Source organism: Cyphellophora attinorum (genome assembly GCF_001299255.1).
Source record: "Cyphellophora attinorum strain CBS 131958 chromosome Unknown Contig34, whole genome shotgun sequence".
Lineage (NCBI taxonomy): Eukaryota > Fungi > Ascomycota > Eurotiomycetes > Chaetothyriales > Cyphellophoraceae > Cyphellophora > Cyphellophora attinorum.
This window is the reverse complement of record NW_017253262.1, coordinates 23681-47999: the sequence shown is the minus strand read 5'-3', so window position 1 is coordinate 47999 and position 24319 is coordinate 23681. Positions and strand designations below refer to the sequence as shown.

Here is a 24319-nt window from a genome sequence, read left to right as displayed (position 1 = left end):
GCAGGCGACAAGTGGCTCGTCATCTGCTCAGCCTTGCGCAGCCTCGTTTGTTCTTTCGCCACTGTGCTTCCATTTGCGGTGACGTCGTCTTCCGCTGCTGCTTCCAGACCATCACGCACCGCAGTGCCGGAGACCAGCAAGAACAGCGATTCGAAGAGTAACACTAGTGCATGATGGCTGGACTTGACAGCCCGTGAATGCGGGTCTTGGCAGCTCTCGGGCACCACGCGCAGTATGGTATGTCGCGCTTTGTCAATTCGAATGATGAACATGCTGAACTTACACTCATGGCAGCCTCCGCGTCGACAAGTCAAGCCGGCGGCAGCACCGGCGCCACGGCGGTCCAAGATCGCCAAGGAGAACAATGTTAGTGTTGAGATAGAAGGCGAGATTCGATCCGCGTGGGAAGCGTTTCGTATTCTCCACGTTCCAAACTACGAGAAGGAGAAGGAAGGTGTTATGCGGACCGAAGACTTGAAGAAGGCTTTCACCGCACAGAATCTGAAGCTCACCCAGGCCGATATGAATGACGCCATCGAGATCCTGGACCCCGAGAGCGAGGGCATTATCACTTTCGAGCATTTCTTTGAGGTTTCGGCGTTACATCAACACCAACGTGAGGAGGCCGAAGGTGATGGTGACTCGGAGGACGATCAACTGGCGGTGCACGATGCGGAGGTAGAGGAGGCGATGAAGCTGTTCACAAATGGCAGAAGAGACCGATCACGCTGCACGACCTACGGCAGGTCGCACGGACGCTGAAGGAGGATGTTGATGAGAGCATATTGCGGGCGATGATATTGGAAGCGAATGGAAACAAGGGTGTCACTGCGGGGGTCAACAAGGAAGACTTCGCGGATCTCGGTGGTCGCGCGGGTGCTTTCCGATGAGCGTGGGTGTACTATATGACTGTCTCCTTGAATCAGCCGCAAAGCTATCGAAGAGCGTTTGGCGGAAGTAGAATCTTTGGAAGCCTCGAGAAGAAGATTGAAGAGGCATGTTTTGGTCTTGCTTTCCCTGTCCACACTGACTCGTCCTGATGTGATTTGTAGACGGCCAGCTCTAGCATATTAAGAAGCGTATCATTATGTGGTAGTCGCATCAATCATAAGACGCGAATGCGGAAGGTGCTGTGGTTATGGTTGATGTGATGAAGGAGGAACGAAAAGTTCTTACACGCGAGTGGAAGCAAGAAATCGGTAACAGGCTTGGCACGGGCACTGATTCACCGCCGTTCTAAATAAGACCGGTTGACTGAAACCGCCACACTGCACTTTGCACCACCGAGACATCTTGCACCAGGCAAGCACAGTCGTGCTGGAGAGGCAAGGGCTGATCAGCCTTCTGGGTACGCCGCAGCAGAGTTCCCAGTGCGCAGAACTTCTCCGGCTGCGAATGTTGTAGCAATGGGAATCTACTCAGAGTCGGCAGTTCTTGCACCCTGAACAGCACGGATGCATGCAAATATATTTGCAATCACACACCATGCCGGGAAGTATAGACCTACACCTGCGTTTTCGTGCCAGAGCTTCCCCGTCATTTCTGTGACCACATGGCCCTCGAATAGCTCGATGACAACCAGCTTGACATCCGGAGAGGGTGCCAAAGCACCGACATAAGCTCGGGGAGGACAATGTCTTGGGGCTTTACTCAGACCGGATGACCAGCTGGCGAGCCAAGCGCAGATGCTTGGCTGCATGTGCCTTTCTTGACGCGACCTGAACCACTCGACGCGCTCAACGTTCATTACTGTACTTCTCCACGGACTGGCTTCACGGTCAACTGCGTTGAATATATCAGACGCAGGACCAACATGCGCGCCATTTAGCTGCAGTCCGTCCTTTCTGACAGAACCAGTCGTTATTACTATACCCGAGCGTCGTGCCGAGCTCTTCGAGCTGTCTCTCGAAGGCATCGAGTTTCCTGCGACTGAGAGCCTATGCAGAAGAGCAGGTGCACAAGTGGCCCAAAAGAGCCAACATAGCGGCCTGGAAAACATGTGTACTGCGACGCATCATGCATTGTGCGTCCCCGAAGCCGACCACATCCTCAGACCTCCAAGTTTACGATATTCGGTCTTTGCACCCTCCATCAGACCTATCTCCTCTCGACCTACGCCGTCCAAATCAGCTACGCAGGACCAGACAGCCCTGTTGCTAGACAGGCCTGGCACAATGCTGACCATGCTGTCTTCGTTCAAAGCAAACTCCAGACGTCGCAATGCCGCTCCTACGCGCACACTTCATGGGGGCCGTGTATCGCACGTCCTGTATCGAAATGGTGCTAGCAGATGCAGCAGTTGTTGCCCCGCAAGGAACGGCCCTCGTCCTGCCTACAAGCTTGATGTTCTGATCTTTAGTCGCCCGCTATGATGTCACCCTGGCCCTAAGCGAGCACATCATGGCACTGGTTTCAAATTGCCATCGGGCTAGCACGCAACAGATTGTGCCACGATACCAAAGCTTGACTGATACAAGCATAGACAAGCCACGCTTTTTGCCATCTGCAGATCGATCAACGGTCTCGACAGGCTACTGCAGACTACAGCGGACTCCAACGCGGTAAGTTGAATGCGGTGCCAGCGAACGCCAGCCCTTGTCCTTCTGCCTTCCGGACATCTTGAGTCGCATGTTCGTGACACTTTCCTACCTATATCATGACATTGCTTGGTGAAGTTGATAGCTAGCTCGCGACCCACGGTCGTATGCTGCACGACCAGCAAAATCTGCTTCAGCCCGTCATGTCTGACACGAGTCTCCATCCGAGGATCTCAAGGAGTGAGACCTCATCGCCATCTCGATCATCCCTCAGGGACAAGTCGGGGGTGGCGAAAGCCAAGCTTCCCTGGCACGAACGACAATGGCAGCGTCTCAGCCGCCTCGGCACCGATACCTGGGTGGTCGAATCTTGCGCACTCTCCGTGTCTGTCCTGTCCGCAATTGCAATCGGCGTGGTGCTTTGGCTCTACAATGGCGAACCAGTTCCTCACTTGCCGCATGGCGTGACGCTGAACGCGATTGTGTCCGTCCTAGCTAACATCTCGAAGTCAAATCTCTTGCTCGTCCTCGGGAGCGCAATCAGTCAACTCAAGTGGGTCTGGTATCAACGCGGCCGGCCTTTGGTCGATGCTGAAGTCTTCGAGGAGGCCGCACGAGGCCCGTGGGGGTCGCTGAAGATGTTGTTCAGACATGGCGTCACCACCATAGCCTCGATCGGGGCTGCCGTGTTAGTACTCCTCACAGCCTTCGAGCCGTCCATCCAGCAGGTCTTGACGTACCCAAATTGGAGTACTTCTGTCAATTCCACCCAAGCCATTGCCAACCAGACAAAGACGCTGCTGTCCGATGACATGGACAAAGCGATCAGCGAAGCGGTTGGTGCTGGAATGTATGGCGGGGACTTCACACAAAAGCCTTTCTGCCCAGCCTCGAACTGTACCTGGGACCCTTTTCCGTCGCTTGGTTTGTGCAGCTCCTGTGGTCCCCCGGAAGTTGCTCCTATTCTCGAAGGCTGCGACCTTAGCATCGACTGGTCAAGCGGTTCGCCATATTCCACCACGTGTAATGTCAGCTATTCCGACTACAATGTTTCGAGCCAGATCACGGTCGCCGTTTACAAGACAATAGAGACATCACCGGCCTATTCCAATTCAACGGAGAGAACGATCACATACCAAATGTCTGCGCCAGACTTGGTTGTCACAGAGCTCTTCCCAATATGGAATCAGAACGGCATTCTCATACCATCGAACCGAACAATCCTGGGGATTTCTAATCCGCTAGTGGCGATCGGCTCTGTGGCTGTCTCAGTGGACCTCGACGAGTTCAAGATTGATAAGGCTCAGACATGTGTGCTCAGCTTTTGCCTGCAGGATCACCATGTCAATGTCACAAACGGCTTTACGTCCGTCGAAACGATGAATACCACCTTTGGCAACGTTTTCCACCCACCTGACTCCCTTGACGCCAACTTCACGGTTCTCTTCACGGGTGCGTTGACAGGGGAGACGGATGACAGGGAGTCGTGGTGGTGCTGGTCGCCGCATGACAATGTTTTCGAGGACCCCGGTGTGACATCTACTGGAAACGGGAGTGTGGCGGACGGCCTTAACGAGCTCTCGGAGACGTGGTCTCGAGTTGTAGTCGCTGACGAGGATCATTTCGCCTTCTGCTCGAATACGTGGTTCCGGAAATGGGGCCATATAGTTGGTCAGAAACTCGAAGGCAACGTTTCGCTTGGGCGTGGCGTGACTTGCAATGTCGATAACTTGAACCAGACAAAATGCCACTTGGGGCTGATAACGCCACAGTGGTCTCTTCGTCGTCTGATGGCGCACAGCAAATGCACAGCATGGGTGCCGAGGAAGTCCTGAAGAACATCGCCGCATCCATCACGTTGCTGGGAAGCAGTCGAAGTCCGCACACCATCACGGGAGCGACCGTGAACGTACTGCCGCACGTACATGTCATGTGGGAGTGGCTCATTCTTCCAGGATGCCTGATTGTAGCAGGGACTGCATTCTTCGTTGCAACTGTGTTGATCAGCCGGAAGCGCAATGCTCGACTGTGGAAGAACTCGATATTGGCCGCTTTCTTCCATGGTCTGGACGATCGTACCACAATGAACGCGCCCATGGGCGAGAGTGTGACGGAAATGGGCAAGGTCGCAGAAGTTGCGGTCGTGCGCTTGGAGGAGCACAATAGGGAAGGAAGGACTGTACTGGTCAACGCGGAGCAGCGCAGCAGTATGCGGCAAAGATTTGCGCAGGCTGCGGCCATCAACCCTGATGAGGCGGTTTCGCCGCAAGCTGCACGTCTCATTGCCAGGGATGCGTCCAGCATGAGGCAGCCGCGCACCTGGTGAAGTCGGCCAAGGGTCTTGTATACCTCAACGTTAAGTCGCAGATCATGGCGGTATCAGACATACGAAAGCGCCAGACCCGCGCAAAGCATTCAACGGCTTTAGAACATCATGCTTAATCTCGGAAGTCACGCCCGCCTGATAGGGAGGCTGCGCTGCAATCATAGCCTCTCTGCAACAAACAGGCGCTCACTTGGTCCCTGCTCTTGCTCCGTGTGGCATACCAATGACTAGCTAGCACGTCAATAATGTCTTCCCATCCAGTGCATTCGACTGACCGTACGAAAGCGGTCGTCGTTGCGCCGATCGCCGCGCCTTCCGCTGCCATCCAATCTGTGTAATCTCAACAGCCGCGCGACGTCGAATTGACTTTGAATGTTGCTGTCGCGTAAGGTCACCCGGGCGAGCCGAGGCACGGCGGGCGCGTCGCACCTCATTTTGGTGTCTGCGGGGCGTGGGCTGCATTTTTCTAAGCGCAAACCGTGGGGCTTCAGTCGTCGGAGGAAACATCCGCTGCACTTACCTAACTGCAAGCGATCAGCATCTCGTTGCCCGCCATTCGTTGCACTTTGCACCATGACTAAAGATAGGCCCGAAATACGATCGCGCGTGCGCATTCGGCCTCGCTTAATTAGAGAGGCTCGTGATTTCGCCGGATCATCCACAAACGACATGATAAAGATTTGTGCTTGTCACAAGGACCGCACGACGCCCTTGGCGTTCAACTTGCTCAAATGGCTGCCGGCGTGGGCTTTCAATCGCCATCAATGATCAGCGAGCACGCCGAGAAGATCATCGCGGCTCCATGGGCGCCACCCCGCAAGGAAATGAAGCTCTTGTTTGTTGTGCGATCCGGCAACTCTAGCATCAAGACGCAAGAATCCCAATGGCAGATCAACCGCCATGCTCAGCGCAATGCTCAGTCAAGGAAAGAGGCGCGTCACCGCAGGCCTCTGCCTGCAAGACCGGCGATGGAACGCGTACTACATGTCCTAAAGCCGGAAGCTGAAGAAAAGGCAGAGGATGCTCCCAAGCCGCTGTCGACGAAGCAACTGGCTCTTACGCAACCTACTGAAAATGTCGACGATGTCCATGCAACGAGCCTGCGGAATGTTCTCGACTGTAGAAGGCTCGATCCCTTTTCGAGCGGCAGAACTCCTATGACGCCGCACATGGAATCGATCTTCGTGCACTTCGCCAACGTGCTACTTCCAGTCATCGAGCCAATACAGTCGGAGCGGGACGACTTTCACAAGTGGCTGGTACCAGCTACCATGGCAGAACCTGCGTTGTTGTATGCTCTGACTGCTTGTTTTGCCTACGATATTGAGATGGGCTCCGCGTATGGTTTTGGGCCCACTGCTCGAAAATCATGGACCACGGAGAGAGTGATGTACCGGATCAAAGCGATTCAAGCATTGAACGAATGCCTCGCCGATGAGACAAACGCATGAAGCCTTCTACGCTGCTCGCAGTCCATTACCTCCTATGGCACGAAATATTCGCCGGAGACGAATGCGTGCATCTCGACGGTGTGTTGAAGATCCTCCAGCTTCGGGGTGGATTCTCGGGTGTCCCACGCAAAGGAATCGAAGGTGTCATGCTGGGCTCTTTTTGGCGCTCCATTCGGACTCGGACTCGACCGATACTCCCGAGGATTGCAGATGATCTTTCTATTTCCGAAGAACTGTTCAATTCTGTTCTAAGCGGGTGTGAACCGAGTACGGCGCATATGGGCGAAGCGTTCTTTGACGCCGATATCAGGGACTGTCTCAGCGAGTCTATGTTGAAGCTCTTCAGAGATGCCAGGCCAACGTGGATATGCTTCGAACGGATTGGGATCCACACCTTTACATTTGACGAGAAGCGTACTGTCAGCATGAAGCGAGCCGATATCGATCAGCGTTTCGCCTCATACCCATTCGACCATTTCGACGCATTCCGCCCAATTCAGGAAGCCTGCAGACAAGCCTTTATCATCTACAGCAATGCGCACTACAATGTGGTACAGGCTGCCAGCAAAGTTGGGCGCTGTCTCGTGCAGGACCTCAAACGCGCTTTGGAGGCGACAGACTTGCGAAACTGTTGGGGCGATGCATGGCAAGCACTCCTTTGGCACTGTTCCTCGGTGCGCATATGAGCTTCAGCCAGCGAGAGCGGCCGTGGTTCGTGACCGCGCTTGCTCGAGTCGCGCAGAGAGGCATGTTCCGAGATTGGCTACAGGTTCGAGCCGTACTTGTTCGGTTCTACTACGTCGACCGTGTCTTTCAGCATGAGTTTCGCAAGATATGGGAGGAGGCCGATCTTTTGAGGAGTCTGCTCGCGGAGATGTGCTGATTCTACGGCCGAAGATGGAAAGCATAGCCCAGCCTGAAGTGCTACAACGACAGCGCGAAGCCAGACCAGGCGTCATTTGTGAGGCTGACTAGACCTTGTCCGCAATCGACTCGCCCGTCTTTCCATCGAACTTGAACACGATCTTGTGCACTTTCCGCTGCTCGAAGTCCTTGTACGCCTGTGGCGCTTCCTCAAGCGACATCGTCTTCCCACACAGGAACGCCACCTTCTTCTGTTCCTGGACCAGTACTTTCAGAGCATCCTCGAAGATTGAGCGGACAGGACAACGGCCGAATGCCATTGTGACATTCTTGCCGTACATGAGCAAGCCGTTAATTTCCCACTTCTCGGTATGGACGCCGATAGAGCTGATCTGTCCAAACGGCCGGATCATGTCGATAGCGAGGTAGAGCGCGTCCGCATGGCCAACGCATTCGATGACTACATCGGCCCCTCGCCCGCCGGAAGCTTCTTTAATCTTGGAAGCGGGATTATCGTTGAGATTCAACGTTTTCGCGCCAATCTGGAGAGTCAGCGCGTACTGACCAAGGGCTAAGTACTCACCTTCTCTGCCTCCGCCAAACGCTCCGGGACGGAGTCAATAGCGTACACAGTGTCCACCATGGTCAGAGCAGAAGTGATTGCGCATATTCCAACTGGCCCGCAGCCGATCACGACAGCCGTGCTTTCCTTTCGATCCCGCTCATTCAAGTTCTTGAGGAAGCGGGCAGCGGCAAAGTAACCAGTTGGGAAGATGTCCGCCATAAGCACAAGCATCTCCTCCGGGATGGTTTTTGGTGCTTTGACGAAGGTAGTATTTGCGAGCGGGCATCGTACGTACTCCGCTTGGCCACCATCCACAGTGTTGACAGGAACACTGTTCCCAAAGAGCTCACCTTTGCTGCATCGGGAAGCCTGACCGCGGACGCAATAGTAGCATTCCTGGCAGGCCGTATAGAAGGGCACGACGACCTTGTCGCCGATGTTGAAGTTGCTGACTTCGTCGCCCTTCTCGACGATCTCGCCGACGAATTCGTGTCCGCAGATGAAGTTTGGCGGGCATTTGAGATGACCTCGGTAGAAGTGCAGATCGCTGCCGCAGAGCGCGGTGCTGGTAACTTTCAAGATAGCATCAGTCGGCTTTTGCAACTTTGGGTATGGGCGGTCCTCGACGGCAACCTGGATGTTGTTAGCGCGCTACGATGAATACTGCAGGGAAGGAGGTTGCTCACTTCGTAGTCGCCCTTGAGCACTACTGCTCTCATTGTTGATGGAGGCATGCTTGCGGCTCCGTCAGTCTGGCACTACGTCGATGTCCTCTGATCGATGAATTTGGAAGGATGGGACACGATCTCGAACAAGGATGCACGGGTTCGTCTGCTCTTGTTCGATGTGAGAATGGTCGGATGTTGCAATCTACCTTCCCAACGTACCTACTTCCATTCTATTTCCCATGCTGCTCTTGGGGACTTCCCCCGCAGAATCCCCGCATCCGAGCAGTGGTTGTGGCGCTGCTCTAGGCAGTTTCGGCTCTAGGATTCGGGCCAAGTTGGGCGAACGTCATCATTCAGGCTAGCTCGACGTGTGCCTGCGGCGAATCTCTCCAGATATCCGGACGCGATTTCTTGTGGGCAATTGCTGTGTTGGATTCAGTGCGACAGTCCTGCCGCAGGGGCTCACAACTCCGAAAATCCGAGTCCGTCTGCCCTCTCCTTCCTGATCGGACAAGTGCTGCAGGAAACCTCATCGCCGCCTCACAATGACCAGCAATCGCACACGAGAGGCATGCCAGAGCTTGCCGAAGTTGAACGAGGCCGGCGTCTCCTGGAAGATGCAATTTTGCACAAAAGAATTGTAGCAGTGTCAGTTGAAGAAGACCCACGCGTGTTTGTCGATGATTCTGCCTCGATCCTTGCGAAGGCCCTCCCTACCCGAACCGTGCTCGCCGTGAAACGAAGAGGCAAGAACATATACCTGAGGCTCGATGGTCACGGCCCGACCTTGGCCTTTCATCTAGGCAGTACGCTTGCTACCGTGATTCACGCGCACCGCTGACCCGCCCATAGTGACAGGTTCGGTTGCTATCAAGGATGGGGAGTTTCACTATCGACGACCGCGATATATCAAGCGTATAAGCGCATCATGGCCTCCATGGCGATGGAAGATACTGCTGCAGTTGGGTGATGGCACTGAAGTTTGCACAATCGACACCTCGCGGTTCGGACGCATACGAGCAGTGGATGCCGAGGACGCAGTCTCCGTTCCGCCGCTTTCGCTGCTGGCGCGAGATGCGTGGTCGGATCTACCAAGTGCAGAGGACTTCAGAGCAGATCTGACTTGCCGCACAGCACCGATAAAAACTGTACTGCTTGATCAGAACGCCGTAGTGGCGGGCCTGGGGAACTACAACGTGGACGAAGTCCTGTTTCATGCCCGCATTCATCCAAGACAACCGGCCTATACATTGGACATGGAGCAGACCATCGCATTGCGCTCGGCCATTGAGCTCGTCGCCGCGAAGGTCATGGACATAGATGCAGACACGAAAAAGCTTCCGAAGACATGGCTCTACAAGCACCGCTACGGGCGGAAGAATGGCGTGGGACAGGCCTTCACAATGGTGAACCGTTCTCATCGCCGCGTCTGTCATCCACTGACTTCTATCTGTAGGAAGATGGGACATCGACGCAAGTGACGCATGATCGCATTAACGGTCGGATCACAGCGATCACGAGCGTTCAAGTCCTAGGCGACTACAGCAACATACCGCTGCCCGCGAGAAGAAAGAAGACAGTTGTGGATCCCGAAGACCAGGAGACCGACTCGCTGGAAGACAGCAACCTGCAGGACACTCCTAATGTCCTGGATGATGGACACGACTTCGCAGAGCCGACGCGAAAGCGAAGAAAAGTTGTGAAGGCAAGTCGACCGGCACAAATAGTGGTTGCTGATGCCGCGCCAGAGAGCACACCTCTCCGTCGCTCCCAACGGCAGGTGAAAAAGGTTGCTCGCAACCAGATGACACGATGAGCATCTCACTCTTAGCACCTCTCACAGCGGATGAAACCCCGACCAAGAGCGATATGATGTCATCGGCAAACTTGAGTCTCCAAGTGCGAAAGTGCGAAACCATGCCGTCTGCTCGTTCTCTCGTGAATCCCGAAAGCCAACATCCCAGCAGAGCCGCTCGAAATGGCCGTCGCGGCGCTCACTATGTACAGCGAGCCCGGCGCGGTACGAGCAGCTTACGAAGGACTGGTCCAGGAAGTCGCTCGACGATTCGGCGTTGCATTGCAGCCGTTCGTCGAAGCAGATTTATCCTCGCTGTGGCTGCATCCGGACTTGCTGCTCGCCCAGACGTGTGGCTTCCCGTGGGCATCGAGTCTACAAGGCAAGGCAAAGCTGGTTGCGTCCCCGCAGTACACACTGCCTGGTTGTGAGGGCGCGACCCACTGTTCCTTCGTTCTCGTGCCTGAATCAAGCCCAGCAAGATCTTTGGCAGATCTGCGCGGCACACGAGCAGCGATCAACAGCCAAGATTCGAATAGCGGCATGAATCTCTTTCGACATGCTATCGCGCCTCTTTCGCAACAGGGCAGGTTCTTCAGTTCCGTGGTCGAGAGCGGCGGTCACATACGCAGCATGGAAATGTTGCAGCAAGGCCTCGCAGACGTTGCAGCTGTGGATGCGGTCACCTATGGCTATTTGCAGCGAGATGCTCCGGAGCGGACAGCTGGCGTGCGAATACTCGCAAAGACAGCAAAAAGCCCAACACTACCTTTGATCACTGCTGCGACGCGGAGTGACGAGGAGGTCGACCTTCTGCGCCAGATTCTTTCAGACGTTGTGGTCGATCGGCCTGACATTGCTCGGACTCTTGCAATTAAGGGATTTGAAGCAGCGGCCGAGTTGAAGTATCTTGCCATACTTGAATGGCAAGACGAAGCTATTCGACAGGGTTATCCGCGGCTCGCTTGAGTCTTCGTATGGTTTTGCTCAACCATTGCGCGCGGATTTTGCGAACATGCCCAGCAGATTCATCCTCGACAATCAAATGAACCACTGGAGCGAGGCCGATTGGTGAGTGTTTTCTAATCCGGCACATCGTCGGGCTCGCGGGGGGGACCACCCACAAGTCGGGGCGGGCCAATGCGGCTGAAAGAGCTAAAGCAAGGTTTAGGTTCAGGCGCTGGCGCCCCCCAAGATAAGGCTTGATATGCTTACAAACTCCCTTTGTGGCACGAAGCTCTCTATCCGATGCTCGATACGGGCCAAGACTCTACGCACTCATTGAGATGAAGCACCAAGCCGGCGAGCTTATCCGTCTTCCTACATGCCATGGTCTATCATGGTCCTTCGGGCGGCTGTGAACGTTGCCGGCAACGACGGGTGAAATGCGACTTGCACAATCCATGTCATCGCTGTCTACTACGCGGAGAGCGGTGTAGCGGACCTCGAAGATTCAGCGCAGCGACGATATTGCACTCGGAAAGTTCAAGTACGCCACACCCGGTCGACAGTCATGCTTCCTCAGCAGTGGCGAAGGCCCGCGTCTCACAGAGGTCTCAACAATGCTCCGCAGTGAATGCTGGATCTGACGTCAATATCGCTTCCTTCGACCGCGTGGCCAAAGAACAGCTCTTGACGAGTCACGTGTCCCGGAGTCCAGGTCAGGGTCAGTACGGCAACGCATATCTCGGTCGTATTCGTATGAGTGCAGATGTGAGCGAGCTCATACACTTCTGGCGAGCATGCATGATTGAAGATGCATGCAAAGGAATCATCATGTCTCCCAAATCCTCCGACTTGGGTGGTATCGTTTGGGAGCATGCGCTCCAAATCCTGCTCAGTAATTTCGGCGGACATGCGCTTCTCACGTGCATCGCACGGACGCACTCGACTGTCACTTCGTCAAACACAATGAGGCTGTCTGAGATACGTGCTCGGTCAACTGCACTCAAAATACTACGCGAGGAGATCCAAGAGCGAGGGCCGAGTCCTGATGCTCTCAACTGCATTCTACTGATGTTCAATACAGAGATTCTGGCGAAGGACCACCAGGCAGCGTTGAGCCATTCCATGTTTCTCGCTGCTCATGTGTTCAGTGCGGCGCATCTGGACTACCCAACGATCAATTCTGACATCCTTCGCCATGTGTATCTCACCTCCGAAATACAGCGTGCCACACAGACCTTCACAAGGCCTGTCATTGATCTCGCGCTTTACGATGACTGGCTTACGAAACTCGACGACGAGCAAATCTATCCACCGTTTGTGCCGAGTCCTGAGAAACTTGATCATACAGACACGAAGGCGCTTGAGGATGTATATCTTGCGGAGCTTTTCACAGAGGCTCGACACTACCACAACCTACTCAGCATGCCGTTAGCTCAGCACATCCCATCCATGAAGCTGTCAGTGCGCCTGCTGCTGCTTTGCGGACGACTCCTTCTGTATGCACAGCGTGTGATCGGTGCTCTTACGCTCTCGCGGTGTACTGCAATACAAGCCTTTAGCTGCAGACAACGCGCTGCAGCTGCCATAGCGGCCTTATGGTGGCTGAGATCGCTGACGCGATTTGAGCCAGGACATCGGTCCAACCGCACGCCGACGACGCTTGAGCTATGTGTAACAGACGGCATGCACTTGGCTCAGATCATGAAGACCTTGATGGAGGAGAGTGAACCAGCCGTACCTCTTCGATTGTTCAAAGGAAAGTTTGATGTCGATAGGAAGGCCTACAAATTTCCGGCAAGCTTGCGCCTTCGCATGTGGATTCACTACATTGGCAGCACCATCGAGGAAGGGATCCCACCGGCCAATGACGACAAGTGGTCGCAGATGTACCACCATCAGCGCCTAAATTACTATCGCACAAGGTCTGGCCTTGCTCAGGATGGAGCGGTGGAGACGGACGTATATGGATTGATGCTGGGCAGATTCTTGCCTTATCAGACACAGATGACTATGGGGCCGACATGGTTGTCTCTCGTCCCTAGGTTCTGCATTGCACCCCGAAGCTCTCACAGAGACTCAGCCTATATGTAGAACGTTGATATATTTGCACTGGCTGTGACTTCCTATTCTGCGAACTCCGCACTCCCCTCCAGCGTGACTGCGATATGACTGAAGGTCTGGCAGTACCGCTCGTAGCGTCGATCGAGTCGATGGCTCCAAGCCCATGCGTTGAGACCGATGGTGTCCGGCCGTGCCTCGAAAGTACACCACTCGAAAGTGTGCATAATTTATGCTGCTGTCGAGCATATAAAGTTTCGCAAGGTCAGAGCGCTAGGCTTGTTTCTCGAAGCGATCGGTACAGCCAGGTGCCGATTGGTCAAAGCTCGCCACTTTACAATCTGAAAATCGCGTCACGACCTTCGTGCGTCCTTTGTCAACACTCTGCCTGTCACTGCATCAATGATTTCTGTGGAACAAACGGGCGCGCCGAACTTGAGCTTGCGCTGGCACTTCAGCCACATCACGCTATGGCCCGATCATCAGGTCGTCAAGCTGATTAAAGAGCGGAATGGCGCGTGAAAGTGCGAGCGCTTTATCTTTCGTTGCTGATCGAAGCTCTCGCCATGCATAACTCAACGCACACCATTGACGGACTGCAAGGTACTAGTGCGAAGAGTTGTCGCGGTGCGCGGGATCTGCGGGTTTCTAATCAATGACAAAGCGTGCTGCAGTGACTCGGTGGTCTTGTTGAAGGCAGCCGGAACTTGTTGAGCCTCATGGGCGGACTGGCTTCTCGACGCACCGATGAAGGGCTCTCATTCTATTGTTGCGCATATTTAAGCCCATGAGTTTCAGCTACAGGTGCCAACTGCAATGATCCCCGTGGCAGACGCCTTTCTTTCCTCGATTTCAGGAATACAGCTGTCATCTCAATTCGCCACAGCGACGACAATGGGGAAAGCTTGGAGTGCGAAGGATGTCCCTGACCTAATTGGTAAGGTAGTGGTTGTCACAGGAGCGAGGTACGACTCTGGGTCAGCGGCAACTCACGTCAGCCTGACTGAATGTGCTGCAGTTCCGCGATCGGCTTGCACACTGCTAAACACCTTGCTCGCAAGGGCGCCAAGGTGTACATCACTGCAAGATCGTCGTCGACGGGTTCGAAAGCGCGCCAAGAGATCTTGAAGAGCTCTCCGCAGATCAAAGAAGAGAACTTGGTCTTCCTCGCATTGGATTTGGGCTCGGTGCAGAGTATCTCAAACTTCGTCGACGAGATCAAAGCGAGGGAGCAGAAGCTTGATATCCTTGGTAGGATCACCACTTGTCTTTAACTCTGCGGTCATGGAGCAGGGGCTGACCAATGTCCGTCGTAGTCAATAATGCAGGTCTGGCCACAAAAGATCTGGAAAAAAATGATGCTGGCTGGGAGTTATGCATGGCCGTTTGGTAAATCCTAGCCAATGCGTTCGTGATGTGTCTCTACTTATACTATGCAGCTACGTCGGCCATTTCATCTTGACTAACAGCCTCCTACCTCTCTTGAAGACCGCTGCCGGAGCTCCAGGTGCCGATGTGCGGGTAGTTACGGTCTCCTCTGGCGCGCACTCGGTCTTCCTTCCCCCGGACTATGCTATTGACTTCCACAAGCCAGACTTTCTGCAAGGCAAACTACCCTATGAGCCTCTAAAATACCGGCTCACCATGAAGAACATGCTTAAGATCGACGGTCTGCGGTATGCAATGGCAAAGCTTGCCTGCGCTGTCTTTGCCCAGGAACTACAGCGACATTTCGATCAGCAAAGCCTGCCCATCATCTCTATGTCATTGGACCCGGGAAACGTGAAGAGCGACAATGCTGTGGGCATCTGGTCAGGCCTGGTACAGCCGCTGATGAGATTGACGATGCTTGACCAAGACACGGGCTCGTTAACGTCGGTGTTCGCCGCCGTGGCGCCTGAGGTCAGAAGCCAGCCACAGAAGTACAAGGGAAAGTACATCGCTCCCATAGGCGTGGTCACGCCTGCACATCCAATTGTCAAGGATCCGAAGCAGTGCAGCGCATTCTGGGATACGACTACAAGGGAAGTCAACCGCTACTTGACGGAGCATGGACATAAGGCCCTGATTCCGTGGTAAACTGATGCATATAGCTTCGAAAGATGACGCCGGGTTTACTTGAGCTCCAGATACTGGCCCGCTAGGTCCTTGATCGCCGTTTCCAACGACTTGAACTCGATGCCCAAGGTCTTCTCCGTCTCGCTCGCATCGAATGCCATCTCGGCCGACTTGATGGATCCACTGGACACGAAAGTCCCATCTTCGAAAGCTTCCGGATAGTGTTTGCGTGCGATCTCCTTAATGTCGTCCCACTGCCACTTTTCTTTCGACCAACCCACGCCAAAATTACGAAGGGGGCCCACGTCTGGTACATCCAGAGCTCGCACGTGTACCTCAGCTACATCATCAACGTGGCAAGCGCTATTTGGGAAACCTTGGTCGATGTTGGCGCCTCCCAAGGCCAACTTCAAGAGCATGCCATTCGAGCCCTGCGCCAAATCAGCCCTTGTTGTTGCATTCTCGTTTCTCCCCCAAACGAATGATGGCATGATGTTGATGACCGCGAAGCCTGGCTTCTTTTCTTGCACCCAGTCGCGCGTTCGGTTCAGGGCAAGTTTCTTGCTGGCTGCATAGGCGAAAAATCCGGGCTCCTTTGGCACCTCGGGATCAGGCTGGAAGTCGCTGGCCGTGTAAGGGTCCGGAGCGAACGACCATGTTGCAAGCGAAGAGGATGTGATGACCACTCGTTTGACAGAGGAGGCTTTACTCGCTGAGTCGAGGATGCTCAAGGTACCCCGAATTGCGGGCTGGACGATGTCGCGTTGGACGTCTGTACCGGCATCCGACAGTGGTGATGCGATGTGGATTATGTAGCTGACTCCTTGAACAGCATCATCGAAAGCGCCGTCCTTCTCGAAATCTGTGACATGGACGAATGACAGCTGCTTGAGATACGGCTGAGTTGCAGAGGCATTGGCGATCAGGTCTTGCTTGCGCTGTGAGCGTACGGCGGCGCGAACATGATACCCCGAGCTCAGGGCCTGGATCAAGGTACGGAATCCTATCTGACCGGACGCTCCTGTCAAAAGGACGAGTTCGTTCGGCATTTTGTCGACTGTCGTGTGTGTGGAGTGCGATCTGCTAAGAAGTGATAACAAGGTGGAGCGGGGGAGGGCAGAGAGCGATGCGACGGGTACAGCATTCAATTAAAGTACTAGAAAAAGTCCCATCTGTGAGTGTATATCCGTTTGCCTTTGGGGCGATTTGGTCGATTACTGAACGGAAAATTAGCCAAGCATTTGTCGGGTCACGTAACGACGCATGCTGTGAAGTGTACCAAAGTTCTTGGCAATGTTGAGTAAACAACGCTCAGCACAGACCAGCATTTCAACATTGTGAAGGCGGTGCGACATGAAGTGCAATGGTATGACTCATCACATCTAATGGTGTAAGAGCTTCCAGGACGACTCTGCGACGACTCGTACGAGAGGTAATCACTGGTCATCACGACCAATCTCTGTCCTTGCCCTGAACATCCTGCCCGAAGAGGAACAATGTTGATTAGACCTGCAATTTCGTGCCGCATCTGGCAGAAACTCATCGCTCAATCAAGATCGATCAATTCCTTTGAGCGAGACCCTGGTCTGACCATGAGCAAACACACGAAGCGCTTCAAGATACAAAAGCGATGGTTTGCAAGGGGTTCTCTGAATACGCACCCACAACACAACGTCTTCTAAGCTCTGTGTAACCCGTCGAGATCGTTGCATGATGTGGGAAATCATCAGAGAATCAGCCGTTGGACAGTCACTGCAATTTCTGGGCGTCCGTGGCAGCCTTTGCCATCCGGAAGAGAAGTCTGGATTTACCTTGCCTTCCACATGGGACAAGCCGCAGCAGGATAACAGTGCAGGATCCGGCGCACCCGACCAAGCACATGCCGACACGAGCGACTCCGTATCGAATACAGGCGGCACCGGTACACCGAATGACATCGAGAAGGCTGACGGAAGCCGTCCCACACCAGCTGCGCAGGTGCCTCTTCTGGTGACCTGGTTCAACGAAAGCGATCAAGCGAACCCTCAGAACTGGTCCCTTGGCAAGAAACTCTTCATCTCGATCCAGCTTTGTCTCTACACCTTCACGGTGTACCTTGGGTCGTCTCTCTATGTGGCCGCAGAGACAGACGTCGAGCGTATCTACAATGTCAGTCCGGCTGCGTCGTCGCTTGGGCTGGCGCTGTACGTGTTGGGATACGGTGTCGGCCCAATGATCTTTTCGCCGCTGTCTGAGATCCCCATACTGGGCAGGAACTGGCTATACATCGCTACCTTCACGGTCTTCGTCATTCTCGCTATGGCAGCAAGTCTGGTCGATGACTTTGGCGGCTTGTTGGCGCTGAGGTTCTTCCTGGGCTTCTTCGGTAGCCCGTGCCTGGCGACTGGAGGAGCAACACTACAAGACATGTACGCGCCCACCAAGATGCCCTACGCATTGATGTTCTGGGTCGCCTCTGCAACTCTTGGACCCGCGCTTGGACCAGCCGTTACCGGTTTTGCTGTGACCAAGATGGGCTGGCGATGGAGTGCATGGGAGCTGCTGTGGCTTTCAGGGCCGATTCTGCTACTCATGATTGCGTGCTTTCCCGAGACTTCTGCAGACGCTATACTCCTGCGACGAGCACGACGGCTGCGCAAGCTGACTGGGCGGACCAATCTGAAATCGGAGTCGGAGATCAGCATCCACAAGATGACTGCACGCCAGATTGCATTTGAGGCGCTCATCAAACCATGGGAGATCAATGTCCTAGATCCGGCCGTACTCTTCACGACAGTATACATGGCCTTGATTTACGGCATATACTATTCCTTCTTCGAGAGCTTTCCACTGGTCTACGCAGAGAAGTACGGCTTCAACCTGGGCGAGACCGGACTTGTGTTTCTCATTGTGTTGGTCGCGTTGGGGCTGAGCATCCCTGCGTACTGTGCCTACTTCTGGTTCTACGCCGAGGAGCGCATGAAGTCACAGCCGCATTTTGGATCGCCAGAGTCGAGACTTGTACCAGGGTTGATTGGGGCAATCATCATGCCGATCGGCCTCTTCATCTATGGTAAGTTGAGCCTTGAACAATGACGTCTATACTAACGCAGCGTAGCTTGGACAAGCAGGCCATCTGTACACTGGATTGTCAGCATTATCGGTGTCGGTCTGAATTCGGCTGGCCTGTACATCGTGATGCAGGTTCTCTTCTTGTACATTCCGTTCACGTATCCACAGTATACGGCATCACTCTTCGCCGCGAATGATCTGGCGCGGAGCACGTTCGCAGCAGGCGCGGTTGTCTTTGCTCGGCCGATGTTTATCAATTTGACAGTCCAGGGCGGCGTTAGTTTGTTGGCCGGGCTTGACATTGTGTGTGTTGGTGGGATATTCATGCTGTACTTCTTTGGAGCGAGTCTCCGGGCCAGGAGCAAGTTCGCCGCGGGCTGAAGGCTCCAGCTGAGGTGGTTACGATAGTCACTAGAGAGCCGAAGGGAATGTCTGGCGTAGACTTGGCGCATAGGGCGGAGAGTCATGTATACTAGCTTTGGTTTATCGCGATGAATCTTCCAAATGGGTGGCCAGGGTGGCCAACGAGTGAAAGACGTGGCGGGCGCCTTCTGAAATTGGCCATAGCACACGATCTTTATTAATCAGCTAAACTTGTTCCAGCTTCGCATCGTACGTTATTCCCGCGAGTTTTCGCGCCTTGTCCATCCATTCCAGCACTCTCAAGGACTCGTCCGCGCCTATGGTCTGGGGCTTCCCAGAGAATACTGCATCGGCAATCACATCAGCCTGATACCAGATCCCCCATCCGGACACTGGCTTTCGAATGACCTCCTCCCGCTCGACCCCGTCTTCACCAACATGGTCCCGCCCGTACCACTGCACTCGGAGTTCTTCTGGCCGAATGCATGGAAACGGAATCGCAACGGAGGCCTCGGAGCCTTCGATCCTGACTGATGGTGCAGCCTTCTCTGCCTGTAGTCGCTGGTAGAACGCGGGCTTGCTTGAACCGGGAAGTGTCATACTCATTGTCACAACCGCGGTAGCATCGCCACCAGCCAGAATGACTGTTGTAATGTCGTCAACATCTCCTGGCCTTTGCGGGACAGTGTGTGTGTGCGCGTGCACAACATCGGCCTTCGATGCCTTACTTGTGTTAAGCGCAACATCTGCCCATGTCAGAGCGTACACGCCCTGATCAAGCAAGGAACCAGCGCCAGCACTTTTATCCAGAAATCGTGAGTCGTTGGGCAATTCTGGGCCGACAATCGGGAAAGAGAAATCTGAGAACACGCGCCTCACATCACCTATGCGAGGCAATAGGTCTTCTTGCAGATACCTGGTCGCGGGAAGATATCTCGTCCACATAGCTTCCATGAGCACGACCTTCTGCTTTTCCGCCTCGGCAATGCACTTGCGATACTGGGCAGCGGTCATGGTCGCAGGTTTCTCGACGAGTGCGTTGCGCCGGCGTGCAATGGCCGCCAGTGTCTCTTCGTAGTGCAAGGGATGCGGAGTCGAGATGTAGACGATGTCGAAGTCTCCTTCTTTCAGCATCTTCTCCCACGAGTGATAGACCACGACCGAACCTGCGTCGGGAATCTTGTTGTCGCCTAGCCATTTCTGTGCTCGCTCGTCGGAGCCAGTAGTACTAATTGCCACAAGTTTGTGGTCGTACTGCGCGCCCTCTTGTGAGAGAAGGTCCTGGAAGAATGTCGAGGCGATGGTCGATAGCGACAAAGCCGCCCATCGACAAACGCGTTTGCCGTTCGCCGCCGCAGACATGGCGAGACTTTGCTTCGGTGAAAGTGCTTGTAAGCAATTAACTCGTCCGGAGAGATGCTGTGTGTGTGAAGCGACACAATATCACGCTCAACGCGAAGGGTAAAACATCCTACCTGTATCTATCACCATCTGTGGAGTCGTGGGGGCGAAGATCACACGGAGTGTGGTGCGCTTCATGAATAGGCTTCAGGACAGCATGCGGGCACATGCTTTACCGCGCGATGTGCCATGTGTTTGCGACACTCCGAAGAGAAGGCAACGATCTGAATTCTGGATTCTGGGTTCTGGGCGTGCGGAGAACACGTGCACAAGACCTCTCCAAACTCTGATGCCGGCCCGCCGGTAGAGCGGCTAAACGGCGCATGGTCGTGGCCGAAGCAGCAAGCTGCCAGAAGAGTTCCGGTCCAATCACAGCGTGACGGTGACACCGCAGTGGGCGGCGCCCGACGTCACTCAAACTTTTCCTTTGCATGATCGGCTCTCGGCGACACGAGCACTCGGCCTCATTGCTGTGACAGCTGCGTGACTTCGGGACATTGACAACGGCTTGGCTTGTCGAGAATGGTGGTGCGTCCACCGGCTACACCCAGCGTGTCATTTGGAGAGGGCGTGGAAAATTCATCGTGACTCGACCACAGTCACGAGGAACATACTCGACCAACAAACTACCAACAGCATGAATCTGGTGAGTAGAATCATGGTGTTTCATACCATCAGTAGCACCAGGGCAGAATGTCTAATTGTGTCTAGTACGATCTTCGAGGAAAGGTGGCGGTGGTCACTGGAGGCGGGAGAGGCCTTGGGCTAGCATTTGCAGACATTCTGGCATCTGCTGGCTGCGACATTGCCGTCCTGGACATCACCAGCGATGCGCCTTCGCAAGTGCTCGAGCTTTCCAGCAAGCATGGCGTCGTGTCACGGTACTACAGAGCCGATGTGACAAGCTACGAAGACGTGGATCGAACGATATCGCAGGTTCTTCAAGACTTCAACAGAATCGACATAAATATCAACGCAGCAGGCATCGCCATCGACGAACCATTTCTATCGACTTCTGCTAATACCATTCGAAAGACTTTCGACGTCAACGTGAACGGGTCGTTCTTTGTCGCGCAGGCATGTGCGAGGGCCATGGCGGACCGCTACAAAGCTGAGCATGGCACCGAGAACGCGACTCAACCGACTACCGGGAGCATCATCTTCATTGCCAGTATAGCTACACACGTTGCCAGTTCTGCACAGCAGATATCCTGCTACACCGCATCGAAAGCGGCAATCAAGGGCCTGATCAAACCTCTCGCCATGGAGCTGTCCAAGTATGGCATCCGTGTCAACAGTTTGAGCCCAGGATATATGATGACGGATATGATGCGAAGTCTTGATCAGCAGCAGCCCAGCTTGGTAGCTCAGTTCAAGAAGGAGACTATGTTCGGTCGAATTGGTTTGCCGGAAGAACTCCAGGGTGCGATTTTGTGGCTGGCTTCCAGCAGCGCCAGTGGGTGGTACACAGGTCAAGATTTGCTCATAGACGGCGGCGCGTCTTCGTGGAAGCATCCAGCGATATTATAGAAGTAGCAAGACTTGAACACGCAGAACAGTATCATACAAAGAGTCCACTAGAATAAAGGAGTCCTCGGGCAATCTCAACGGACGAGCAAGCAGCCAGGGTTTTAGCTGGTCAGAGTTTAGGCGCTGCTTATAGGTGTGATATGCCTGGAGCTCGGCCATTCCTAGCGCTAAGCCATGCCTAAGATCGCCTTGAAGCACCTTATTGGGGAACATAGGCGCATCATCAATTTTTTTCTCCACGCCTGAGACTTGCCCCTGGGACTTTCCTACAGCTGTATTTCACTGTCGAGCTCCAGGCTTGCAAGGCGACACAAGATTTCAGGAGCATGAAGTATGCACATCAACAATGTATCTAAAGCTGTGTGAGATAACTATCTATAGATTTGAATATCAGTTTCGACCAAGCATGCCTGCTACATCTCTGTCTAGATCTGCTTTTCACCATTCGCCGAAATTTCGGAGTGCTCCATGTCAGATGCGGCTGATTTACCTTCACCGAATTCGCCAGTAATCGACACCCGTCTGGGATCCAAATGAGTCTCGCCGTTGACCTCGTCGAGCAGTCTCCGTGCAGCAACAGCAACATTGCCACCAGCCTCGTCCACGCGTCGGTCGTGTTCAGCCATGTTCTTGCTGGCCAGCAGGCTGTCTGAGGCGAAGAGCAGATCAACCTCTTCGAGACTGCGTCGCGCAGTTTCGGGGTAGAAGAAGTGGATGATGGGCATCACAACAAAGTTCATGCAACCAAAGAAGATGAACGACCACCACCCAATGTTGGCGAGCATAATGGGGATGACGAATGTTGTCGTACCGCAGCCAATGGCCCATCCAAGGATAGTGTAGGAGTATCCCTTTGCACGAACCTCCTGCGGCCAGATCTCAGTGCCATAGATCCAGCAAGGCACAATGTTGAACATGCAGAAGAAGAAGACAAATGTGAAGGTGAAAGCTGATCCAGCAGTTCCCACAGTTTGCGAGAAGTTCGGATCGGAGACAAGACGATCTTGGGAGGTCTTGATCAGTGCGGCGACCAGGAACAGAGATACTCCCTGGATGGCGAACGAGATTTGGAGAGACTTGCGGCGGCCAAGTCGATCGATGACCAGGGCAGCTGCTGCCGTACCAATAACACCGAAAGTGTTGAGCAAGCCGGACAGCCAGGATGCCTTGTAAGCACTGAATCCAGCAAGTTCGAAAAGCTTCGCGGCCCACGAGACCATGACCAATATGCCAGTCCACTGTTGAATCTGCTGCAGCGCCAAACCCAGCACGGCGCGACGCCCAAGGTGCAGCTTGCCGGAATATCTGCCGCCGAGTGTGATGTTGATGTACTTGTTACGCTTGTGATGAGATGCTTCGACAATAGCTTCAAGCTGCTCGAGCTCTTCGCGGACTGAGGGGTCGTTGACGTCCTTGTCTCCACGGATCTTGCACAAGATCTCGATGGCTTCTTCTTTGCGGTGATTGGCCATGAGCCAGCGTGGCGACTCAGGAAGGAAGACGATCGTGACGAGGACGATCAACATCGGAATGCACATGAATCCAAGAGGGAACCGCCATCGGAACTCGAGGCCGCTGTTTCGGATGCCAAAGTTGATCCAGTTCGCGATGAAGATTCCCAAGAAGTTGGAGACGAAGACCAACGAGAAAGTGGAACCACGGTCATGAGCTTCCGAAAGCTCCGAGACCCAAGAGGGAATGAGGACGTTGACGAATCCAATGCCGAGACCTGAGATGACGCGGGCGCAGATAAACATGTTGGCGTTGACAGAGCCGGCTTGAAGGGCGGAGCCGATCAAGGACGCGAGAGCACCCATGAAAGCCCCTGCCTTTCGACCGTACTTGTCACCAAGATGGCCACCGATGAAGGCACCCCAGATAGCGCCAAAGTAGTAGGCGGCCGCAAGTCCACCTTGCTTTGTGGAATTGGTAACAACCCCGTTAGCTCCGATCTTTGCCATGTCGATGAAGGCAGGTGTACCGGAGACAGCGCCGTAGACTCCTTGATTGTAACCTTCGTAGATGAGGGCGACTGCACTGAAGAGGTTGAGCGAAAGCAAGACGCCTTTGCCTGGCAAAGCTTTCCATGGCTTGAAGGCCATTGTGATGGTTGGTTGTCAGGAGCACCTGGTACAGCGAAGCAGCTGGGCTGTGTTGATGTGTATGAAGTTGCTGAGATGTTGTTGGAAGCTGTGTGCGTGCGTATCGAACAACGAGGAGGACAGCGCAGGGATATATATCTCTGTCGTCGTATCTGATAACATATAGATATGAACTCTAATGAAGATGAGCTGAATTAGAAAGTTGTTGGTGCACTGACAAGAATATCGAATGAGCTGTTGATTGTAAATTGGTATCGATTTCTCCGGGTTTTGGAGTGAAGACCGATTGCAATCTGTTCCGACGTCCCCAGATTTGCGGGGCGGAGGCTGCCGCGGCTGACTGGCTCATGTCAATTCGCCCAATCACGCGGCACATCCGAAAATTTGTGGACGGTACGGCTAAACAGTCGGCACGGCTGAACGGCTAGACCGAATATTCCGTCGGCGAATCATGCAGGACAAAGTTGGTTTTGTTCTCGAGTCTCGATCTGTGGAGCATGGTCCAGAACAACATCCTTCGATAAGCGATGTGCACGGTTTCTGCCGAAAGCAATCACAACGTGCCTTCCGCATGGCGATCGACTTCAAAATATCTGTACTCT

The 24319-nt window shown here is 54.0% G+C and overlaps 11 protein-coding genes across 11 annotated transcripts; 7 read left to right on the top strand and 4 right to left on the bottom strand.

Annotated features, from left to right (window-relative positions):
• Positions 1–2740: 2740 nt before the first annotated feature.
• AB675_1615 (uncharacterized protein) lies at positions 2741–4863 on the top strand (the record flags this gene model as incomplete). Its single annotated transcript, XM_018141518.1, has 2 exons — positions 2741–4208; positions 4310–4863. 2 exons carry the CDS (start codon positions 2741–2743, stop codon positions 4861–4863), a joined length of 2022 nt encoding a protein of 673 aa, XP_017996067.1.
• A 731-nt stretch (positions 4864–5594) lies between these two features.
• Positions 5595–6314, top strand: AB675_1614 (uncharacterized protein; the record flags this gene model as incomplete). The annotated part of the gene is made up of 1 exon (XM_018141517.1): positions 5595–6314. One exon carries the CDS (start codon positions 5595–5597, stop codon positions 6312–6314), a length of 720 nt encoding a protein of 239 aa, XP_017996054.1.
• A 971-nt stretch (positions 6315–7285) lies between these two features.
• Positions 7286–8477, bottom strand: AB675_1613 (S-(hydroxymethyl)glutathione dehydrogenase; the record flags this gene model as incomplete). The annotated part of the gene is made up of 3 exons (XM_018141516.1): positions 7286–7720; positions 7762–8376; positions 8430–8477. The coding sequence occupies 3 exons, from the start codon at positions 8475–8477 to the stop codon at positions 7286–7288; spliced, it is 1098 nt and encodes a 365-aa protein (XP_017995970.1).
• Positions 8478–8982: 505 nt separating this feature from the next.
• AB675_1612 (Formamidopyrimidine-DNA glycosylase) lies at positions 8983–10227 on the top strand (the record flags this gene model as incomplete). Its single annotated transcript, XM_018141515.1, has 3 exons — positions 8983–9217; positions 9264–9817; positions 9868–10227. 3 exons carry the CDS (start codon positions 8983–8985, stop codon positions 10225–10227), a joined length of 1149 nt encoding a protein of 382 aa, XP_017996027.1.
• A 162-nt stretch (positions 10228–10389) lies between these two features.
• On the top strand, positions 10390–11175 carry AB675_1611 (uncharacterized protein; the record flags this gene model as incomplete). The annotated part of the gene is made up of 1 exon (XM_018141514.1): positions 10390–11175. One exon carries the CDS (start codon positions 10390–10392, stop codon positions 11173–11175), a length of 786 nt encoding a protein of 261 aa, XP_017996046.1.
• An 807-nt stretch (positions 11176–11982) lies between these two features.
• Positions 11983–13245, top strand: AB675_1610 (uncharacterized protein; the record flags this gene model as incomplete). The annotated part of the gene is made up of 1 exon (XM_018141513.1): positions 11983–13245. The coding sequence occupies one exon, from the start codon at positions 11983–11985 to the stop codon at positions 13243–13245; it is 1263 nt and encodes a 420-aa protein (XP_017996041.1).
• Positions 13246–14106: 861 nt separating this feature from the next.
• AB675_1609 (putative oxido) lies at positions 14107–15291 on the top strand (the record flags this gene model as incomplete). Its single annotated transcript, XM_018141511.1, has 4 exons — positions 14107–14177; positions 14231–14463; positions 14529–14601; positions 14652–15291. 4 exons carry the CDS (start codon positions 14107–14109, stop codon positions 15289–15291), a joined length of 1017 nt encoding a protein of 338 aa, XP_017996066.1.
• A 35-nt stretch (positions 15292–15326) lies between these two features.
• AB675_1608 (putative uncharacterized oxido) lies at positions 15327–16319 on the bottom strand (the record flags this gene model as incomplete). The annotated part of the gene is made up of 1 exon (XM_018141510.1): positions 15327–16319. One exon carries the CDS (start codon positions 16317–16319, stop codon positions 15327–15329), a length of 993 nt encoding a protein of 330 aa, XP_017996051.1.
• A 664-nt stretch (positions 16320–16983) lies between these two features.
• AB675_1607 (Caffeine resistance protein 5) lies at positions 16984–18702 on the top strand (the record flags this gene model as incomplete). The annotated part of the gene is made up of 2 exons (XM_018141509.1): positions 16984–18322; positions 18368–18702. The coding sequence occupies 2 exons, from the start codon at positions 16984–16986 to the stop codon at positions 18700–18702; spliced, it is 1674 nt and encodes a 557-aa protein (XP_017996013.1).
• A 207-nt stretch (positions 18703–18909) lies between these two features.
• Positions 18910–20046, bottom strand: AB675_1606 (putative oxido; the record flags this gene model as incomplete). The annotated part of the gene is made up of 1 exon (XM_018141508.1): positions 18910–20046. The coding sequence occupies one exon, from the start codon at positions 20044–20046 to the stop codon at positions 18910–18912; it is 1137 nt and encodes a 378-aa protein (XP_017996012.1).
• A 1994-nt stretch (positions 20047–22040) lies between these two features.
• Positions 22041–23717, bottom strand: AB675_1604 (Sugar transporter STL1; the record flags this gene model as incomplete). Its single annotated transcript, XM_018141507.1, has 1 exon — positions 22041–23717. The coding sequence occupies one exon, from the start codon at positions 23715–23717 to the stop codon at positions 22041–22043; it is 1677 nt and encodes a 558-aa protein (XP_017996017.1).
• Positions 23718–24319: the final 602 nt, after the last annotated feature.